Here is a 19,246-nt window from a genome sequence, read left to right as displayed (position 1 = left end):
AACAAACAGTAAGATGGGAACATGGTTGCTATACATCTGGCAAATTTTTATACTTTGGAAGCATCATTAAATCAGTACAACTCAATAGTGTTCGCAAGTGTCTGTGCAAGAGTGAATCTGTAACTTGCTCAGACTGGAATTAAACCAGACATTTTTCCAGATTAAATTTGTTTACATATTTTAGGGAATCTGTTTATACATAGAGTTATTGCTCTGAATTTGAGTAAAACATGCTAATATCTAGTCATTTAAACGTAATCTTCCAGGCTGCAATGATAAGTAATGATCCTCATGGCACTTCACATGTGCTTCAGCATCCATCTCACAATATTACGATTTTACGTACACACATACCTGCCTCTCCCACTGCTCCTTAAGAGATGGAACTATGTTTTGTCACAGTCTGTACCTGCAATGCCTTGCAGATTGGGAGGGACCACAAACATGTTTATCGAATAAACTAATAAATCTCATTATATCACTTATCCTCTGCAAATGTTCCCTCTTTTTTCTTTTGAAGTCACTTCTCTAAACATAATTTCTATAAACCTGACAACAGCCCTTTGTGAAAGACAGGGAAGGTGTTAGGATCAGAAGTGACAAGCAGGCAGGGAGTTCTGCTGACTCCCATGTCTTGGGTCATGCAGCTCTTTAGTAGCAGTGTTGGGACAAGAATTCAGATTGCCTCTCATTTCTAATGTAGTTTTTCCCCTACTGCATTACGCTATGTCGTAGTATAAGTGAAGGAAAAGCCCAGAAAAGTAAAGTGACTTTCTCAAGACCATACAGTTAGACAGAAACAGAATCTGAGAGTAGCTCCAGGTCTACCTACTACCTAGCCCAGGTGTGTTTCTTCCCTCCCGAATCACACTGACACTTTACCATCCCAGATTATTCTGGCTTCCATAAGTCACTGAAAGAGAACAGGCATCATTTGTGTTCAGAATCCCGTGCTGGGATCCACGGGAGAGAGCACCCTATAACCACTCCACACGATGTGTATGACCCATTAAAGAACAGTTCATACTGCTGGTGAAGAGAAATTATCTAAATTCTGAACTTTTTCAATGGAAGTTTGGGCTCACAGTTCCCTACCACGTATTAAAAATGGATTCTGGGATGGCTTAATCAGAGTCAAGATGCCAGGTGGAAAAAGTAATAAGGAATAAAAAATAGACACAAGGGTGAGTACCATAGTACTGTTTATCTTTTCCCCTCTTCCGTGATGACGCTTCTCCAAACACAAATTTAATTTCTACTGCACCTTTCCTAGTAACTGGTCCTTTCTGGCCAGCAAGCCCAAGTGTTCAGAACAATGGACTTCACTAAGGAAATAAAATATTTGCTAACATTCTCTTAAGTGTGACAGAAATACTGGGTTTCAGTACACGACAAGGGAAATGTAGCTTATTCTTTATCTTAAAATGAAATATAGTATAGTGCAAAGACATCGATTAAAGATATAAAATAAAAATTATTCTACTTTTAAGGGAAAAAAAGTTCCAATTCTTGAGGGTGAATTAGTCAGAAAAAAAGTCCAAGGTTTTGAGGCTCTACTTACAGTTGTCTGAAATCCAATAGTTATTACTCATCTGATAGGGATAAAATCTGACATACCCCTATATCCAGCTGTTTCACCACTGTTGTCTATATTGATCACCTCTGAGCCTCCAGAAGGGTTAAATGTCTGCCTCTGATAGGAAAAAGCTTAAAAATAAATTTTAAAAAAGCCCAGTCAGTACAGTAAAAACTTGTTATACCTTTAAGTAATATAAGCATGGCATATTCCACGTTTAAGTTACTACACATCATTACTGAAATGAATTTCAATTTCTTTGATGAAGAAAAAAAGTGCAGTATTAAAACAGGTAATACGGAGATAGAAAAAAACATTCAAATATTCAGCAAGTCCTTTAATTAAAAGGACAATTATTCAATATCTGACAATATATTGACCCATTTCATTACCTGATGAATTTTTCAGTGAAGCGTCATGGTGGCTCTCTATTCCTGAAACTGCAGGAGCTAAAAGTAAGCAAGTAGATAAGAGAGAAAAGTCTTAGTATCAAAAACCATACATACATATTTACAGAGGAATCAAAACCCAGATAATTAGGCCTGAAGACAAGACAGAGTCTAAATGCTGACAGTTCAGTGTTCTCCTTGGCTGTGCATTAAACTGGTCATCAGACCCAATACAGCCAATACCAACGACGCAAAGGAATAGTGACAGCGGCCAACCACCTCAGCCTGAGGTCGAGAATACGTTAACTGCTTAGTAAGGCTCGTCTAAGAAGTCATTCGACAGTAAAACCTACTGAAAGGGTCTCTGAGGGTCCCAGTCTATCACAGCACATCTATTATTTCTGCCACCACAGCTTCTGGACCAGCAGGAGCCAGACCCGGCCTCATGGTGCTCGGCACACTCACTGTTCACCAGAAGTTCCAGGACGCTCTCTGACGCAGCTGTAGCAGAGAACTCCAGGCAGTGCGCAAAACTGGACAGTGCCTTGCTGCGCACAGTCGGAGCCTTGTCTACACAGCGGGCAAACATGATTTCCTGCACCAAGAACTTATGCTTCAGGAACTTCTGATGCTCTGGGGGCAGCGTGCCGTCCACCTCTCGTTCAGGCAGTTCCAGCAGAGCCAAGACAACATCAAGAGTGAACACCCGGTACGGAATCTGGTAAAGCAAAATCGCACGCATCTCCGTCAGAGATAAAGAAAACTAATCTTCAGAAACAGATCTTCAGATCTAGCCGTCACTAGAAGGTTGCAGAGCCAGGAGCCACAATTTCACGCAGATGTAGCTCCTACCTTGGCATTTCGTGAATATCCATAAAGCCAGGCCACGAAAGAAGCATATTCCGCACAAGGAAGCTTGCTGAGCAGCTGGACCAGGGACTGAGCTGCACTGGTCCGGTACTCGGATTTATCGACCACCTGAAACACAGACCCTGAGAAGCTGCCCAGCCAGTACCCAAAGCAGGACGACGGAGACGCATGTAGTAGTGCGATCGGACGATCGCTGAGTGAGCCTGGCTCGGCGACAGTGCCGAGCGTTTACATGTTACAGAAATGACTAACCAGTTCTAGGTCTCAGACCCCTTGGGAAACTAGCCTATAAGAAACCTGTACGCCCACTCCTCAGCGCCTAATTTCGAAGAGTTTATGGACCCCTAGGGTCCATAGAGTTCAGGTAAAGAATCATCTGTCCAAACTGTTATAAAAATTTATAAGACAATAGTAGAAATGTAAACACTGACCGGATACTGGACAATACTAAGGAATTACTGTGAATTTTTTAGGTGTGTTAATATTTTGTGGTTATGTTTTTAACGAGTTCTTATCCTTTAGAGAGACATGAAATATTTATGTCTGAAAGGATATGATGAAATCTGCTTCAAAAGAAAAATCCAACGTGCGTATGTGCTGGAGGAGTTACAGCTTATACAAAATCACTGAAGACAGTGTTTGTCACACTATTCTATTTCTATTTGAAATTTTCCAAAATAAAAAGTTGTTTTCCCCCGAAAACCACACTAGAGGGGAACACCTAGTGAATATACTAAATAAAACAACGTTTAGTAATGATGTAGACTCATTTCCAAGAACACACATGCATGTTTACCTTCATGTGTATTTATACACCCTCATTAAAGCAAACAGTACCTTGACACAGATGTGCTGGAGTAAGACACGAAGGACTGGAAACATACTTTCTTTTAGTTCATCCACAAGTGAGCTATAAAAGGAAAGAAACACAGCCACGGTTTGTAATACACCTATAATGACAATAAAGTAGCAATTTTCCTTGAATCTGTTCTCAAAAATAGAGAAATTTCTACCTTTTCAAAATCCTAACTATTAAAAACAATCTACCCCTATACTGCAAGCATTGTGAGTGCATGGATTGTAAAGACAAAGTGTCACAACAGAACACCAGTCACCACGCCCCAGGTGCTCTCCGAGCTGCTGTGAGCAGTCAGCCAGTCAGGGAGGGGCAGGGGTGCAGTCCTCACAGGGCCCTTGGACTGCCGACGACGTTTCATATTAAGCCTGAAATATATCCTTTTGAGGTAGAGGATAGACTGAGACACAGTACCACCTAGTGGTAGCTCAGTGAAATGCATTTCTAACAGTACCTCTCCAAACTGTAACCCCAAAAGAAACTATTATAATGCCCAGATTGGACCCATTTTCAGTGTTAAGTTTCCTTGCACCATTATAGGAATATTACTGCAATTTGTGACATCATGAACTCATGGAAGAACTAAAATGAGTGTTTCTACTTAAAACATCTTAGTTATTTAATGTTTAAAAGTCCTTAATGAGACACTCGCTCAAGGATCAGACAGCAGCCTGCACCTGGACTGAAGCATCCACACCCCACGTCTGCACCCACAGCATGCACCGCGGCTGCTTCCAGGTATGTACACACTCTCACATACACATCTTCCCCTTCTTCCCACCACCTCCATGCTGCTGCCGAGTAGCCAGTTAACAGAAGAAAAGAAAAGCCGAGGACACGGCAAACATGTCTTCCCCAGTAAAGCCCAGACACAGGACTCTTCACAAGTGAAACTAAGTGACTCTTGAGGGGAGAATTAGTCTATCAATTATTGCTAAAGAAGTTAAAAAAAAAAAAGTGGCAAGGAACAAAAAGATGGAGACTAAGAGGAGAGAGAAAAAGAAAAGGCGGAGGCAGACTTGGAGCGGCTAACACTAAGGCCGCTGTCAGAACTCAGAGCTGACTTCACAGGCTGGCCCACAAACTGCAGACCCCTCATCCCCGCAACAACACCCCAGACCACACAAACCAGATGAGCTACCAAGTGCTTTATTTTGAACCCTGAACCACAAACAGCCCAGACATTTCTTAGTTTCTAGAGGTGTCAGAAATCCTGGTTAGTACAGGGCCCAGAAGACTGAGGGAGAGGGACAGAGGGTAAAGATCCGAGCTGTGTGTGTTTCACCTGACAAACTGGACTGCCTGGTTTTTACCACTGATGGCCGGAGAAGTGATGGCAAGGGGGGCGTGATGGGAGCCTTTGCCCACTTCTAACATTAATATTACATAGAGCATTCGATGGAAAACACATCTGATAACCTGGAAGAGAAAAGAAAATTCAGTTTAAGGCATGACAGAGAATTCCAGGGCCTTGGAGACCGTGATGCAGACCACAGTGAACCACTTCAAGGACCTGAAGTTAAATGAGGCTGACACAGGTTTTGCTTCAACACTAAGGATGCACTTCCTGGACGATGACCAGGTATCAATACGTGCACAACGCAGCAGTGTGAAAGTGCTGCGTACAGATAATGATAGGAACTCCAGCTGGCTTCTCTGCTCGGCCTCTCGCACTCCAGCCCAGAAGTTAGGGACTATAGAGAATTAGCTGTAACTTACAAAGGGCAAAGGATGCTACTGATTAGCCCTTACAGAAAAGAGGAAAGTGATTCTTTACACCTGTATTACACCTGAAGCTTACAGAGCACCTTCCAATATACCATCACACATCACTTACTCAGCTACTTAATTCATTCATCCAGTAGATAAAACAATTTACTGGAAACCAAATATGTGACAGGTATTGCATTAAGCACGTCCACGTGTTACTAGATCTGACCACACTTTCTCTGAAACCTCTCAACTCCACGAGGTCAGCAAGGCTTTTCCATTTTGTTAATACTTTTACTATAATCTCTACTTTATACATAATAAAAGACTCCCAAGGTGAGTTGTCCGAAGTCAAGTAATTAAAGGTCAGGCCACAGCCAATGTCGCCCAGCATCAGGGCAGCACTTTCACAATGAAGAACACCATGTCCTTAGAGACACTGTTGCCTGAAAGGATAATTTCCCAACCTCCTTATCTCCTAAAATGTTAAAAAGGGCTCAGGAATTATGTTTTACTGTGAATGCTATCACATCCATATTTCAAACAGAGAAGTGACAATGACATAATAACGAAATATGGGGCGTTTTCTAAACAGCAGGCATTGTACAGAGGCGTTCTTCCCTGTAATCCTCCTCAGAAATCCACGAGGAAGGGAAGCCTTTCACCCTCTTTGTCCAGATGAGGAAACTGAGGCCTCACAGGAGGACATAGAGGCAGTGAGGGGTGAGGCCCAAGTCTGGACAAAATGCAGAGCCCTGAGTGCCCAGGGCCTTCTCATTCACACATCGTTGCCCCTGGAAACTTGGTGTATCGCAGCCACGAAAAGCACAGGACCTTGGTCCGTCACGTTTTTTGCAAACTCCTGTTTCATTAACAACATCCAGGTTTAGTAACACCCTACTGCTTAAAAAGCCGTTAACTCCAGTGTCCAGAGCTGCAGGGCTTCGAAGGTCACTGGGGGCAAATCCATATATGAATGCTAACCAGAAGCGTGTTTGCACAATCATCCACTAAAACACTAACAGAAATACAGGGGCACACGGGAACTGCTGAGGGAAACTGGGAAGTCTGTGACTGTCTAACTCTTCTTCTCAGAAGAGTTTGGTAAATACTTCTGTAAAAGTAATGCTCAGGGGGCTTCCCTGGTGGTGCAGTGGTTAAGAATCCAGCTGCCAATGCAGGGAACACGGGTTCGAGCCCTGGTCCAGGAAGATCCCACATGCCACGGAGCAACTAAGCCCGTGAGCCACAACTACTGAGACTGCACTTTAGAGCTCGTGAGCCACAACTACCGAAGCCCGCGCGCCTAGAGCCTGTGCTCCACAACAAGAGAAGCCACACCATGAGAAGCCCGTGCACCACAATGAACAGTAGCCCCCGCTCACCGCAACTAGAGAAAGCCCGCGTGCAGCAACAGACCCAACACAACCAAAAGTAATAAATAAAACAAATAAATTTATTAAAAAAAAAAAAAGTAATGCTCAGTAGCTTATCTTTTCCTCTACCCAGGTCACACTGGAACCATTCTTTATGCCTTAACCCAACAAGAACTTCCTGTGGCCACCAGGTACTTGGATATAAGCCTGGAATGAACAGTGGGCACCACGTAGTGATGGGGATGATTTTCATTATACAAACGTCCTCAAGTCATGACAATGACCTAGTGAGTTCACACGGCATCACATCAAAAGCTTCCAGCATCCCACGACCCGCATGCTTTCACTTCAACCAGTAACTCAGTGGGGTCCTGTCTCCCTTACCTTATCTCCTTCTCTGTGAATTGGGGAGCACAGCAAATACAATCCATGATAGGCCAGTTCTGGTATGTATTTTGCTTGGTTAAGGTTTCTAAAAAAAAAAAAAGCAAAAGATTAGTTAATGGATGTGATTTCACTTGGAATAGCTCCTAACCCTATAAGCTATATCTAAATGAATAAATTCTACCTGTGTGCCAATTAGGGTAAAATGGCATTAAGGCTTCTGATGGAGCAAAACTCATTGTACCATAATTAAATGTTAGCACTGGAAGATTTAATGGCTCACCTGGCTTGTGTAACATGAAATTCGTGAACTGGTTCAAAATTAGTCAATGCAACGAAGACCTGGAAAACAGAGACCAAGAAAAGGCCTGGTTTTTCCCACTCTTTAAGTATTAGCCCGTGTCCTCGCTCTTTGAACTTGCCCAAGGTTCCTGGAATTCTCACTTACCTCTACACAATTCTGTATACATTGTGGCTTTTCTTTCAGAGAAAACTTGAGCAGAAGCCTTAAAAAATTCTTCAAGATGTGAAAGATGGCATTTCGAATTTGACAAAGGTCTCGGGAAGAAAAAGAAATATTCTCTTCATCCTCTTGCTCTTCAATCACTTCATCCATCTAGATTATGAAGAAATGTACAGCTGACTGTGTAGTACTGCCTAACAGTTTGTCCCGACTGGTTTCAATGTACCCAGTCAAGGGTAGTGAAACTCCAGGTGGGCGCTGGGTCGCTGACCAGGTGCCTCGACTGCTTGGGGTCTCCACAGCCTCAGCTGCTAGCCACTGGACCAGATGGAAACTACCACAGTTTCTAGTTCTATACTTACACGTCAGTGAGATTTCTTGGGTTTCGTAGAAGTTCTGGTGTCAATGAACCTCTACCACCCTACCTAGTCACATAAAAATTAGGAATTAATGTTATTCTATTATGTTCTATGGACGAGAGTCCTCAGGATACTTCGACCACCATCTCTAATGACAATAAAATAATGTGGCAAACACACCTGTTGGCCTGTGGTGAGCACATCTGGGAACAAGGCGGGAGAGAGATGATGGGGAGGTTGGGAAGATGGTAAGGGGAACATACGCTCAGCGGTACATGAGGCGACTGCAAGTCCTACGGGAGGGATGGCGGACGGCACGCTAGGGCTTTGGTATAATCGTGACCCCTGAAACCCTACCTTAATATAAATTCTTAAGTAAATCAGATATGCTTCACGATTCCACTCCCTCTTACCTCCATCTCCTCTTTCCTGGGGGGCCTTCCTCTCTTCCTACTCTCCCGTGGGTTGGCCTGAGCATTCTTTGGTTGTTCTTTCTTTCTTTTCGGATTCAAGCTGGATTCCTGAGGCCAGCTCTTCTTTAGAATCTGAATACATTTGTCAAACATCACTGGGTGGAAAACTTGGTTGGCTATACTGCCTATTCAAAAAGAATAAAGAGTAAGCAGGGTAGGTTTAATTGTCTTGAAATACGTCTGTAACAACCACCAAAAATTAAAAAGCAAAACCAGACTTTTCCTTAACTTTGAATAACAGTGAACCTTTAGCAAAAAAGTTCCATTCAACTTCAGCCCTAGGCAGTGAGCAACAGGCCTCATCATAAATAAACAATGAGATTTCCGTAGCTGGCTCTAACGGAGTAAGTGGTTTTACACTTTTCCTCCTGCCATAAACAACTATACAACTGGACAGAAATTTACAAAGTGACCATCTAAGACCCAGAGCAAGAGGTAGCCTAGCCACACAATCCCCGAGAAAAGGGAAACCAGTGAGATAAACCCTAAAATTGACCCGATTCTGTGTCTGGAGGCAATGTCTGGACAACAGCAGAAAAATGATGAACCCAAGCACACTCTGATGGACTTACTAAGTCAGGAATACAAGGATCAGTGTCAGGAAGGCAGGGTGGCTGGAATGTATGGAGCAGAGCACTGGAAACGAGGAAGCCACATGAAGACAGTGCTGAGAAGTCTGCACAGGGCTGACCTTAGCTAGGACGCATGGGGCGAAATCCATGATGGTGGGCAAAGAAAACCTCCAAGCAGGTGGGAGATGGACAGTTTTCGGAATGCACACAGGGGAGAGATACGTCGGAGCCCCAGCCAGCCACAGTGACCTGGAACATTCACGACACACTTGGAGAGAAACACACCTTAACAGCAGGGCTAAACTAGCTCCAGAGTAAAGGCTACTTTACATCTGCCCCAACAAAGCTTTCAAACAAGCCTCAAAAGGACCAAGTTAATGCACCAACAGCTGCCTATCAAAACATACTTAAACACTACTTAAAGGAAAACAACAAAAACTTCACATTCAAAATGTCCAGCATCCAATAAAAAGGTACTGGGCGGGGCTTCCCTGGTGGCGCAGTGGTCGAGCGTCCGCCTGCTGATGCAGGGGACACGGGTTCGTGCCCTGGTCTGGGAAGATCCCACATGCCACGGAGCGGCTGGGCCCATGAGCCATGGCCGCTGAGCCTGCGCATCCGGAGCCTGTGCTCCGCAACGGGAGAGGCCACAGCAGTGAGAGGCCCGCGTACCAAAAGAAAAAATAAAAAACGTACTGGGCATCCAGAGAGAGGAAAACGTGCCCTGTGGTGAGAAGAGAATCGTCACTAGAAACAGTCCAAGAAATGACAGAGCAAGCAGAGAAGAACCGTAGGGCAGATATTATAAATAAGCTCAAGAATTAAACAGTAGCAAACAAAGCAAGAAATGAAAATATTTTAAAGAATCAAATGGAACTTCTGGATCTGAAAAAGAAAACGTCACTGGGTGATCTCAACAGCTGATGAGATGCTACAGGAACAAAGGCATGTGAACTTTAAGAAACAGAAGCACAGAAACAAAAAGAAATTAATAAAGGCCCTGGGACCCATGGGAGAATATCAAGCAATCTAACATACGAGTAATTGGAATCCCATAAAAGAGAGGGAAGAAAATACCTGAAGGAATAATAACTGGAAAATTTCCAAATATGTTAAAAACTACAAATTCACAGACCCAAGAAGCTCAATGAACCAAACTATGATGAACACAAAGGAAATCCCACCAAAGGGTAGATAATCTAATCAAATCAAACCTAATAATCTAATCAAATCAAAACAAACTAATAGAGAAAATCTTCAAGGTAACCACGCCAAAAAAAAAAAAAGACAAAAACACACAGAACAGCAATGATAAGAGTCATGCAGACTTCTCATCAGAAGTGAAGTAAACCAGAAGACAATGCAATAACACCCAAAAAGCACTGAAAGAAAAAAATCTGTCAACCTAGAATTCTATATTCAGCAAAAACATTCTGGAAGGTGAAAGATACTTTCATGGAATCAAAATCCAAGACGGTCGATGGCTAACAGATGCACAGCATGAGAAGAGTCAAAGAGAGTTCTTCAGGCCAAAAGAAAATTACGTGAGATGAAATCTTTTAAAAAGAAAAGACATTTATTTTTTCATTTTCTAAAAAAATTATTTAAAAGATAATTCAGAGAAAAATGTTATGAATAAATTGTGTGGTTTACAACACAGAAATTCAACGTATAACTACAACAGCACAAACAGGAGGGGAGAAAGGAAAGCACACTGTCTTAAGGCTTTACATTATCTATAAATAAGTAGATTATCGGAAAACAGACTATTAAAGTACTTATCGTACACCCAAAGCAAGCACTTAAAACATACACACACAAATAAGTATAGTTAATAGGCCAAAAGGGGAGATAACATGGAATACTAAAAAAATACCCAATCGAAAAAGGGCAGGAAGAGGGGAAAATGGAACAAAAAACAGATGGAACAAACAGAAAATAAATACCAAGAGGGCAGGAACCCAACCATATTGATAATCAATTATCTAAATTGTCTAAATGTCCCATAAAAAGGCAAAGATTGTTGAGAGGATGAAACCCAGTGATGGGCAGTCTACAACACTGTTTAATTACAAATGTGAAGACATGTCACATGTAAATCATGAGAAAGGGTGTGCCAACCTAGGACAAGTCACATGATAACGAGAAAGGCCACTTTAAGATCAAAGTAGATTTCAGCACGATGAACACAACCAGACAAAGAGCGACATAACACCAAAGGGGACACACGCAATCACAAATATGTTTGTAACCAGCAGACTTTCAAAATACCTGCCTTTAAAATTGGCAGACTTGAAAGGAGAAACAGGTAAGTTAAAACTATACTTGGAGATTTCAATGCTCTTCTCAGTAACTGAGAGAACAAATAAACAGACTATCAGAAAGGATACAGAAGACCTGAACAACCGCAGCAACCTACTCAACTTTGACAGAAAAGAGGTCCCCCAAAGGCAGAATGCACATTCCGTTCAAGGGCAAACACAAGATTTACCAAGTCAGACCTTGTGCCGAGCCATTTAAAACAAAAACAAAAAGTCAGCAATTTAAAAGTACTGCAGTCATATAAAGTATGTGCTCTGATCTCAACATAAATAAAATAGAAAGCAATTACAACATTTCAGGAAATTCCTCAAATATTTGGAAATTAAACACACTACTAAATACCTCAGAGGTGTAAAAAGAAATCACAAGAAAAATCAGAAAACTGCTTTGGCCTGAATGGTAATGAACAGATTATCAAAATCTGTGGGATGCAGATAGAGCAGTATATATAGAAGGAAATTTACAATATTACGTATATTAGAAACAAAGAAAAGTGAGAATAAAGATCTTAAGAAGTTAGAATAAGAACAAATTAAACCCTAAATAAGAAGGCAATAAGAGATAAGACCAAAATCACTGAAATAGAAAAGGAACAATAGAGTATAATCAATAACAGCAAAAATGGGTTCTTTGAAATGATCAGATCAATCAATAAATCTCTATCTAAACTGATGAAGGAAAAAAAGAAATGCAGATTACCAACATCACGACTAAAAGAGGACATATCACTACAGATTCTACAAACAAAACACTTCTTTCAACGAAAACTCCAGGCCCAGATGGCTTCTCTAGTGAATTCCACCAAAAATGTGAGTAAGAAAAACAACCAATTCTTCACAAACTTCCAAAATACAGAGTAGGCAAGAACACTACCCAACTCATTCCATGAGACTGGTATTGCCCTGAAACCCAAACCAGATGAAGGCATCAAAAAAAAAAAAATCCCTTATCAATACAGATGCAAAAATATTCAATAAAATATTATCTAACTGAATCTGGCAACAGATTAAACACTATGACCAAGGTCATGCAAAACTGGCTTAACATATGAAAAAAATCAATGAATATATCACTAGAATGAAGAACAAAAACCACATGATCACCTTACAGATGCACAAAAGCAAATGACAAAATCTAATACCCATTCATAGTAAAACACTCAACAAACTAGGAATAATAACCTGATAAAGGCCATCCTCAAAACACCCCCGGGGGCATCATACTTAAGGGCAAAAGACTGAAAGCTTTCCTCCTGAGATCGGGAAGAAGATGCCCAACTCCCCACTCCTATTCAACAGTGGACTGGAGCTGTTAGCCAGGGCAACGAGGCAAGAAAAAGAAATAAAAAGCACGCAGACAGGAAAGGAATAAGGAAAATTATGTCTATTCACAGATGACATGATCTTATATATAAAAAATCCTATTGGAACCAGTAAATGAGTTCCGCCAAGTTTCAGGGTGCAAGATCAATTATCCAAAATCATAGCCAAGGGACTTCCCTGGTGGTCCAGTGAGTAAGATGCCATGCTCCCAATGCAGGGGGCCTGGGTTGGGTGGGGGAGGGATGGATTGGGAGTTTGGGGTTAGGAAATGCAAACTGTTATATACAGGATGGATAAACAATGAGGTCCTAGTGTACAGCACAGAGAACTATATTCAATATCCTGTGATAAACCATAATGGAAAAGAAAATAAAAAAGAACGGGTGTGTGTGTGTGTATGTATATATATAAGACTAAATATAACATAAAATTGGAAATCAACTATACTTCAATAAAAAAGATAAACTGTACTTCTATACACCACCAGTAAACAATTGGAAAATTAAATTAAGAAAACAAGTTCATCTACTATAGCGCAGAAAAGAATGAAATACTTAGGAATAAATTTAACCAAGGACGTGCAAGAGTTTTGTACCCTGAAAACTACAAAACAGGGGCTTCCCTGGTGGCGCAGTGGTTGAGAGTCCGCCTGCCAATGCAGGGGACGCGGGTTCGTGCCCCGGTCTAGGAAGATCCCACATGCCACAGAGCCGCTGGGCCCGTGAGCCATGGCCGCTGAGCCTGCATGTCCGGAGCCTGTGCCCCGCAGCGGGAGAGGCCACAACAATGAGAGGCACGCGTACCGCAAAACAAACGAACAAACAAAAAACTACAAAACATCATCAAAACCAATGAAAGCCCTAAATTAATGGAAAGACGTCCATGTTCACGGATTGGAAGACTGAACACTGCTAAGACAGCAACACTCCCCACACTGATCTACAGAGTCAATGCAACCCGTCAAAACCCCAGCTTTTTGGAAAGAAGTTGATGCACAAATCCTAAAATTCATATGGAAATGCAAGGGATCTTGAAAAAGAACAAACCATGATCAAATATTAAGTATCAACAGCACCCCAACCATAATCCAGAAACATTTAAACACAGAAGGTAACTGGCAGAAGTACGACTTGCTGGAAAGCTGCAAGTGGCCCTATGAGTAACAGCCAGCCCTCAGCTCTGGGCTGAATCTCAACCTTAATCGGAAGGCGCTGCGCCCAGCAAGGAAAAGAAGAGTGAAACTGGGTTTCCAAGGCCACCACTTTGCTAAGAGCCCAGTTACACCTGAGATACCGCTTAGTAAGTGAGTTCTTTGGGAGCTTATTATTTCAAGTCATGAAGGGAGCATTAACAGTAAAACAAATCAGTGTTCCAGGCTTTACATATCTCTTCACTAATTCCCAAGTCATATGGAATAGGCCTTTAACATCTACTATGAACGCGCTGACATGAGCAACGTCGAGCTGCAAGGCGGCTGACCCTGATTCTCTTCCACGTGAACTCAAGGTCCCAAGCTGCAGCTCCCTCTGCGCCCCACCCTCTCCTGCCCTGGGCTGGGGTGAGTGGGGAGGAGGGACTCCTTCATGGCTCCCACCCGAAGGAAGCAGGAGGAGCATCACAGAGACACCCCTCCCCCGTGCTTCCTTCCTCAGCCTTACTAACTGTGCTCTGGCCTATTGGATGAGAACAGTCCCAACTACTGTCCACACCCACGCGGGGGAGACAACAGTTCCCTCTCCCCCGCCCCCAGCACTTTTCTCAGCCTGGACAGGGTGTCAGAAGGCAGGGCAGTATCGGAATGGTATGCTGGGTGGGGTGGGTCAGAGTGGAGCTCTGAAACACCCCCTCCAGCCTTACCCCTCTCAGACTGCTTGTATTAGGTTACAAACCCAGCATAACAACATCAGAAAACACATTTACAGTTAAACAGGAGAGCTTTCTGGAACACCTGTAACATGCCACGTGCTTCACAGATTCCCTCTCACCTAGCCTCCCAGTGAGGAAACAAAGTACAAGTACAAAACAATGCAGACAAATTAAAAACTAAAAGCCCTGTCCTATCACACCAAACACACATACTGTACCTGGTACTTCCAGCAGCAGAAAATAAAGCCCAGCGGCATGAAGGCCAAATTCCCGCTGCTGGGCATTGACGTTTTTCTTAAGGACCGTCTGAACGAAGTGATGGAACAAGGCCATCAGCGCGTTGTGGGAAATGCTGTTCTCCATGAAGAAGGTCCAAATGCTCTGGGGGAGGGGCGAACCATAAGAGCCAATAATTAGAGAAATGGGAAAATCTCCTATTATCTGATTTTTCTGAGTACTTTTAGTGCCCTATAAAAAAGGGAACAGACCATTCTGGCTCCTAATTGTAAATGTTTGTCATTTCACAGGGACTAAAACAAAATTTAAAAGTGTATTATTCAAAATTACAAGGGGAATTCCCTGGTGGTCCAGGTGTGACGACTCCACGCTTTCACTGCTGAGTGCCTGGGTTCGATCCCTGGTTGGGGAACTAAGATCCCACAAGCTGCATGGTGTGACCAAAACAAAACAAAAAAATTACAAAGATAAATAACTATAAAAGAAACTTAATTAACCTTTCAAAATAACTTTGGGTAAGTTTGAAGCACATATATTTCTGAAATTACTATACCTAAAAGCTACACCAAGACTATGGGGGCACCCTACATCAGTAATTATGCAAACAAGTTACTCTCCATGTATGTCAAATGTACCGCAATTCATTTATCACTCAAATTACTAACTGAAGAAATCAGAGCAACTTATTTAAATTGAAATGTTCTATGGGCAATGGGAGCAGGAGAGGAAATACCGTGAAGTGTCTCCCTCAGGAGATTTCAGAAATAGCCTAGGTAAGACAGGAAATAAACCCTAGAGCATAAACCACAATCTTATTAATTTTATCACTGTTCTATGCTTTCTCCTATTAAACATGTGAACAGGAAATAGGTTATTTGTATAAACCAAACATAGCAGGAACTAAATATGGTTTATTCTGGGCTACTTTAAAAAAACATAAGCTCACAAAAGTTCAAGAAATCAGACCTCGTATATACTGCTTCCCTGAAAAGACAGGGAAAACTCTCCTCTTTCCTTCACCACGAAGCTTCTGGAAGAAATGAGTTATATCCTCATCCCTAAGGCCATCTCAGCTCCACTCCACTCACCTGTAACTGTGACCCTGGGGGACCCAATCACCTCTGCAGCATTTCATACCTGATAAAAGCTAAGTTCACAAAACTCTATTAACTCCATCTGAAAAAAAGGCCCTAGTTGTTAGCCCTCCTCCCCAATTTCCACAACCGTAACTCCAGACCATGCCGTAACACACATTTAAAAAAACAGATGAGCAAAACACAGTTGAACAGTTGGCTGTTGAACAACACAGGGCAAGTCCAAACTCCTTGTGGAATTCATAGCCGGCCCTCTACAGACACAGTTCCTCCACATCCATGGTTCTGCATCCACAGACTCAAACAACTGGAATCGTGGAGTCCTGTAGTTACTACTGAAAAACTCTGCAGGTAAGTGGGCCTGTGCAGTTCAAACCCGTGTTGTTCAAGGGTCAGCTGTACTGTCCCCAGGGACCTCCCTGCGTGTAGCAATTCCCACTTCAGTCCATCTTCGGTCAAGAACATCCGTCTGAAACAGATCTCTTCAAGTCCCTTAGTCTACTGCTCACTAGAACCTCTTCCTCCGAGAGCTGGATGTGAGAATGAGTGGGTTAATCTATGTATGATGCTTAGACCTGAACCTTGTATACCACAAACACCTCACCCTCGAACCCCACTGTGGTCCCCACTTACAGCTCAGTCCTGTGTGCCCCGCCCTGCCCCCATCCCCTCGGCACCCGTTGCACATCCGCACTGTGATGATCCCTCCGTAGGCTACCCTAGGACTCGCATTACTGCAGTCAACATTCTATCCATTTGTGAAGACTTGCCTCCAGCTAGCTATTTTCTTTCTGGGACCCACCCAATCTCACCACGCTCCCTTTTCTATGCCCCTATGAGATGGCATCTAACCTGTCCTAGAGCAGTTTTTACAATGCAGACTCTGGTGGCCTGGTGCTTCTCCATGCCTGCGGATGTGGTCGCTGGACATGCCTAGCCAGTGCAACGCAAGTGGGCCCCCCAAGAGCCAGTGCTTAATTCTCCCCTCTCCCCCAGGTAGGGGGAGGCTCTTTACCTTAACCATCATGTTACCTGCTGAGGTACTTCATGCAGTACTCAGCATTACGCTTAATGAATGTTTAACAGGATGATTTAATTTTTGAACAGCTATATGAAACCTCTAACTGAAATATTTTTGGTAATTTAGATCTTTCAGAGATGTTAATATCTAAGTATTCTTTGTTCTGCTTTAGAGTCCCTCAGTTTTTGAAAAGCAGTTAATGATCTAAACAGTAATAGGTAGAACTCAGTATTTAAAGGAACTCTTTTTTCCATTTTTAATTCAACTCATCCCTTTTCAGTTTTATATCCAGCTTTCCTAAACTTAAGGCATGCCTGAATTGTTATTGCATTGTCCTTGGCCAACTTTTCCTATTTGGTTTATCTGCTTTCACTCCTTGCCTTGGCCTTTATTCTTTTCCTTTAATTTGCTGTTGTAAACAGTGGTCATGACTTGAAAAAGAATCACAGATTAATACCTTGAACCTCTGGAAGGAAAGCTATGAGGCTACCCCAATAAATGAACCACATTCTTTATGCCACTCTTTATCATACTCCTTCTGAACTATACACTAAAAAGACTAAGCTTTAGATGATAATAGGGCCTTTTATCTTCCACTTCTGACAACTAAATGGCTAGCTTGATTTTTTTTTTTTTTTTACCTCTGTAGGTCCATGCTCCCCAGCAGCAAAAGTTAAAAGACTGTCATAGAGATTTGTGAATGCGCTCAGTCCGGTCTGCACGATCTCTGCTTCTATGGTGGGATCCAGAGGCTCAGTTTCCGTGAATTCCAGTTCCCATACTGTGCCCACCCATTCTAGTGGGAAAATGCAATGAAGTCAACAAATGTTCTATAATAAGAAAGACCGATAAGCTTTAGAGGCTGAGTACATTCATGAAGAGAAAAGTTTACTAGTCACAACTCACATTTAACTATACCATACAGGTGAGGCAGAATTAGAAGGAAGCAGAAGAGGTTAGAACATCTTTTTTTAATCATTAACTGACAGCTGGCTATTAGGTTGGTCATCATCTAAAAATATCAAGAAGGAAAACACTTTTCAGATGTAACAGTTTGGGGGATGATCCAGCCTTCCCGTATGTTCAATCTGGAGAAGAGAAGGTTAATGAAAGGTTGCCTTAGCTGTCCCTTTGTGAAAGTCTTACAATCAAGTTAATAAACCCAAATAAAGTGTAGAACACAAAGGGACAGCTGAGGCAAATGACTATTTAACATGCTTTAATTACTCATTCACTCTTCCCTAACTGATCTCCTAACAAATACAATCAGCTTCCTAAAAATGTTCTTGCATCTTTTCTTGCCTTTTTCTCTCATACATTCTCCCACTTATTTTATATGCATATTTTTAAATGCACACCCATATTTCTGACCTCATTTCTGAATCGAAACTACGAAGTCCCAGTGATAAAAGATCTGGAATCAGAAAATCAATATATTCAACAAATGACAGCTATTATCACGTCTACAATGGATAGGTGTTAAAGCCGTAGTAGACAGTACAACAGTAGAGAGCAGATGGAGACTATTCCTGGGGGAGGCAGGGGGCAGAGGTGGGAAGGAAGACGATCCTTCAGCTGCTCCAACACGTGGGGGTTACCAGGGAAAGAGACACCGAGAAGGGCATCCCAGGCAGAGAGGACCCCATAACAAAGCACAAAAGGAAACAAAGTATCACTTGTTTAGAAACCAACACCATCGTAACAGCACTGAGCTCAGCTGTGAAGGATGAGTTGTTATCAGCACTTACTCAGCAGGTAGTATAATGCGGCCGGTCCCTAGGGGCCTTCCCAGAACAGCCCCTCCCCCCATGCGCTCCGCCTGCCTTTGTCTGCAGAACAACTTGAGTCAAAGGATAAACATAATGAGAAAACTGAGAAAATGCAGAAAGAGAGAAAAACAGTCAAGCAAAGCAAAATAATAATTAGCCAATAAACAAAGTCAAGGACCTTTAGTTCCTCCTCAAGGACTACAGATACTAGTCTGAGCCATGTCCTTTGAGCCGTTTTGCAGACACTGAAACACCCCCCCAACAGGTGGGAGAAGTCAACTGCTGCCCACAAGCGCGGTAGACGGGTTGGAACCAGGCTGATGCTGCTGACCCCTGACTACCTCACCACCAACCAACCAATCAGAAGAATATTCACCAGGTGATCACACACCCTTCAACTCTCCTCCCTCACCCTGTCTTTAAACTCTTCCCCTGAAAGCCTTTGGGGAGTTGGGGTCTTTTAAGCACAAGCTGCCTGGACGCCTTGTCGGTTCCTGCGATGAAGGCTGCACTTTGCTTCACCACAACCGGGGGTCAGCAGATTGGCCTTGCCGCGCACGGGCCAAGTGGACCCAAGTTTGTTTTGT

General features: G+C 42.6%; 1 protein-coding gene across 1 annotated transcript in view; it reads right to left on the bottom strand.

Annotated features, from left to right (window-relative positions):
* The window catches only part of NCAPD3 (non-SMC condensin II complex subunit D3), a 57,397-nt gene that overhangs the window by 37,297 nt on the left and 854 nt on the right, over positions 1 to 19,246 (bottom strand). The window contains exons 2-13 of the mRNA XM_082661232.1: positions 17,532 to 17,686; positions 14,757 to 14,919; positions 8,397 to 8,581; positions 7,610 to 7,777; positions 7,445 to 7,503; positions 7,162 to 7,249; positions 4,977 to 5,110; positions 3,673 to 3,745; positions 2,818 to 2,943; positions 2,431 to 2,683; positions 1,969 to 2,025; positions 1,618 to 1,707 (exon numbers count right to left, since the gene is read on the bottom strand). Coding sequence (XP_082517358.1) covers positions 1,618 to 1,707; positions 1,969 to 2,025; positions 2,431 to 2,683; positions 2,818 to 2,943; positions 3,673 to 3,745; positions 4,977 to 5,110; positions 7,162 to 7,249; positions 7,445 to 7,503; positions 7,610 to 7,777; positions 8,397 to 8,581; positions 14,757 to 14,919; positions 17,532 to 17,686 — 1,551 coding nt within the window. The remainder of the gene's footprint in view (positions 1 to 1,617; positions 1,708 to 1,968; positions 2,026 to 2,430; positions 2,684 to 2,817; positions 2,944 to 3,672; positions 3,746 to 4,976; positions 5,111 to 7,161; positions 7,250 to 7,444; positions 7,504 to 7,609; positions 7,778 to 8,396; positions 8,582 to 14,756; positions 14,920 to 17,531; positions 17,687 to 19,246) is intronic.

This window comes from Grampus griseus, assembly GCF_964374135.1.
Source record: "Grampus griseus genome assembly, chromosome: 8".
NCBI classification, from domain to species: domain Eukaryota; kingdom Metazoa; phylum Chordata; class Mammalia; order Artiodactyla; family Delphinidae; genus Grampus; species Grampus griseus.
This window is presented reverse-complemented; position numbering and strand designations above follow the sequence as displayed.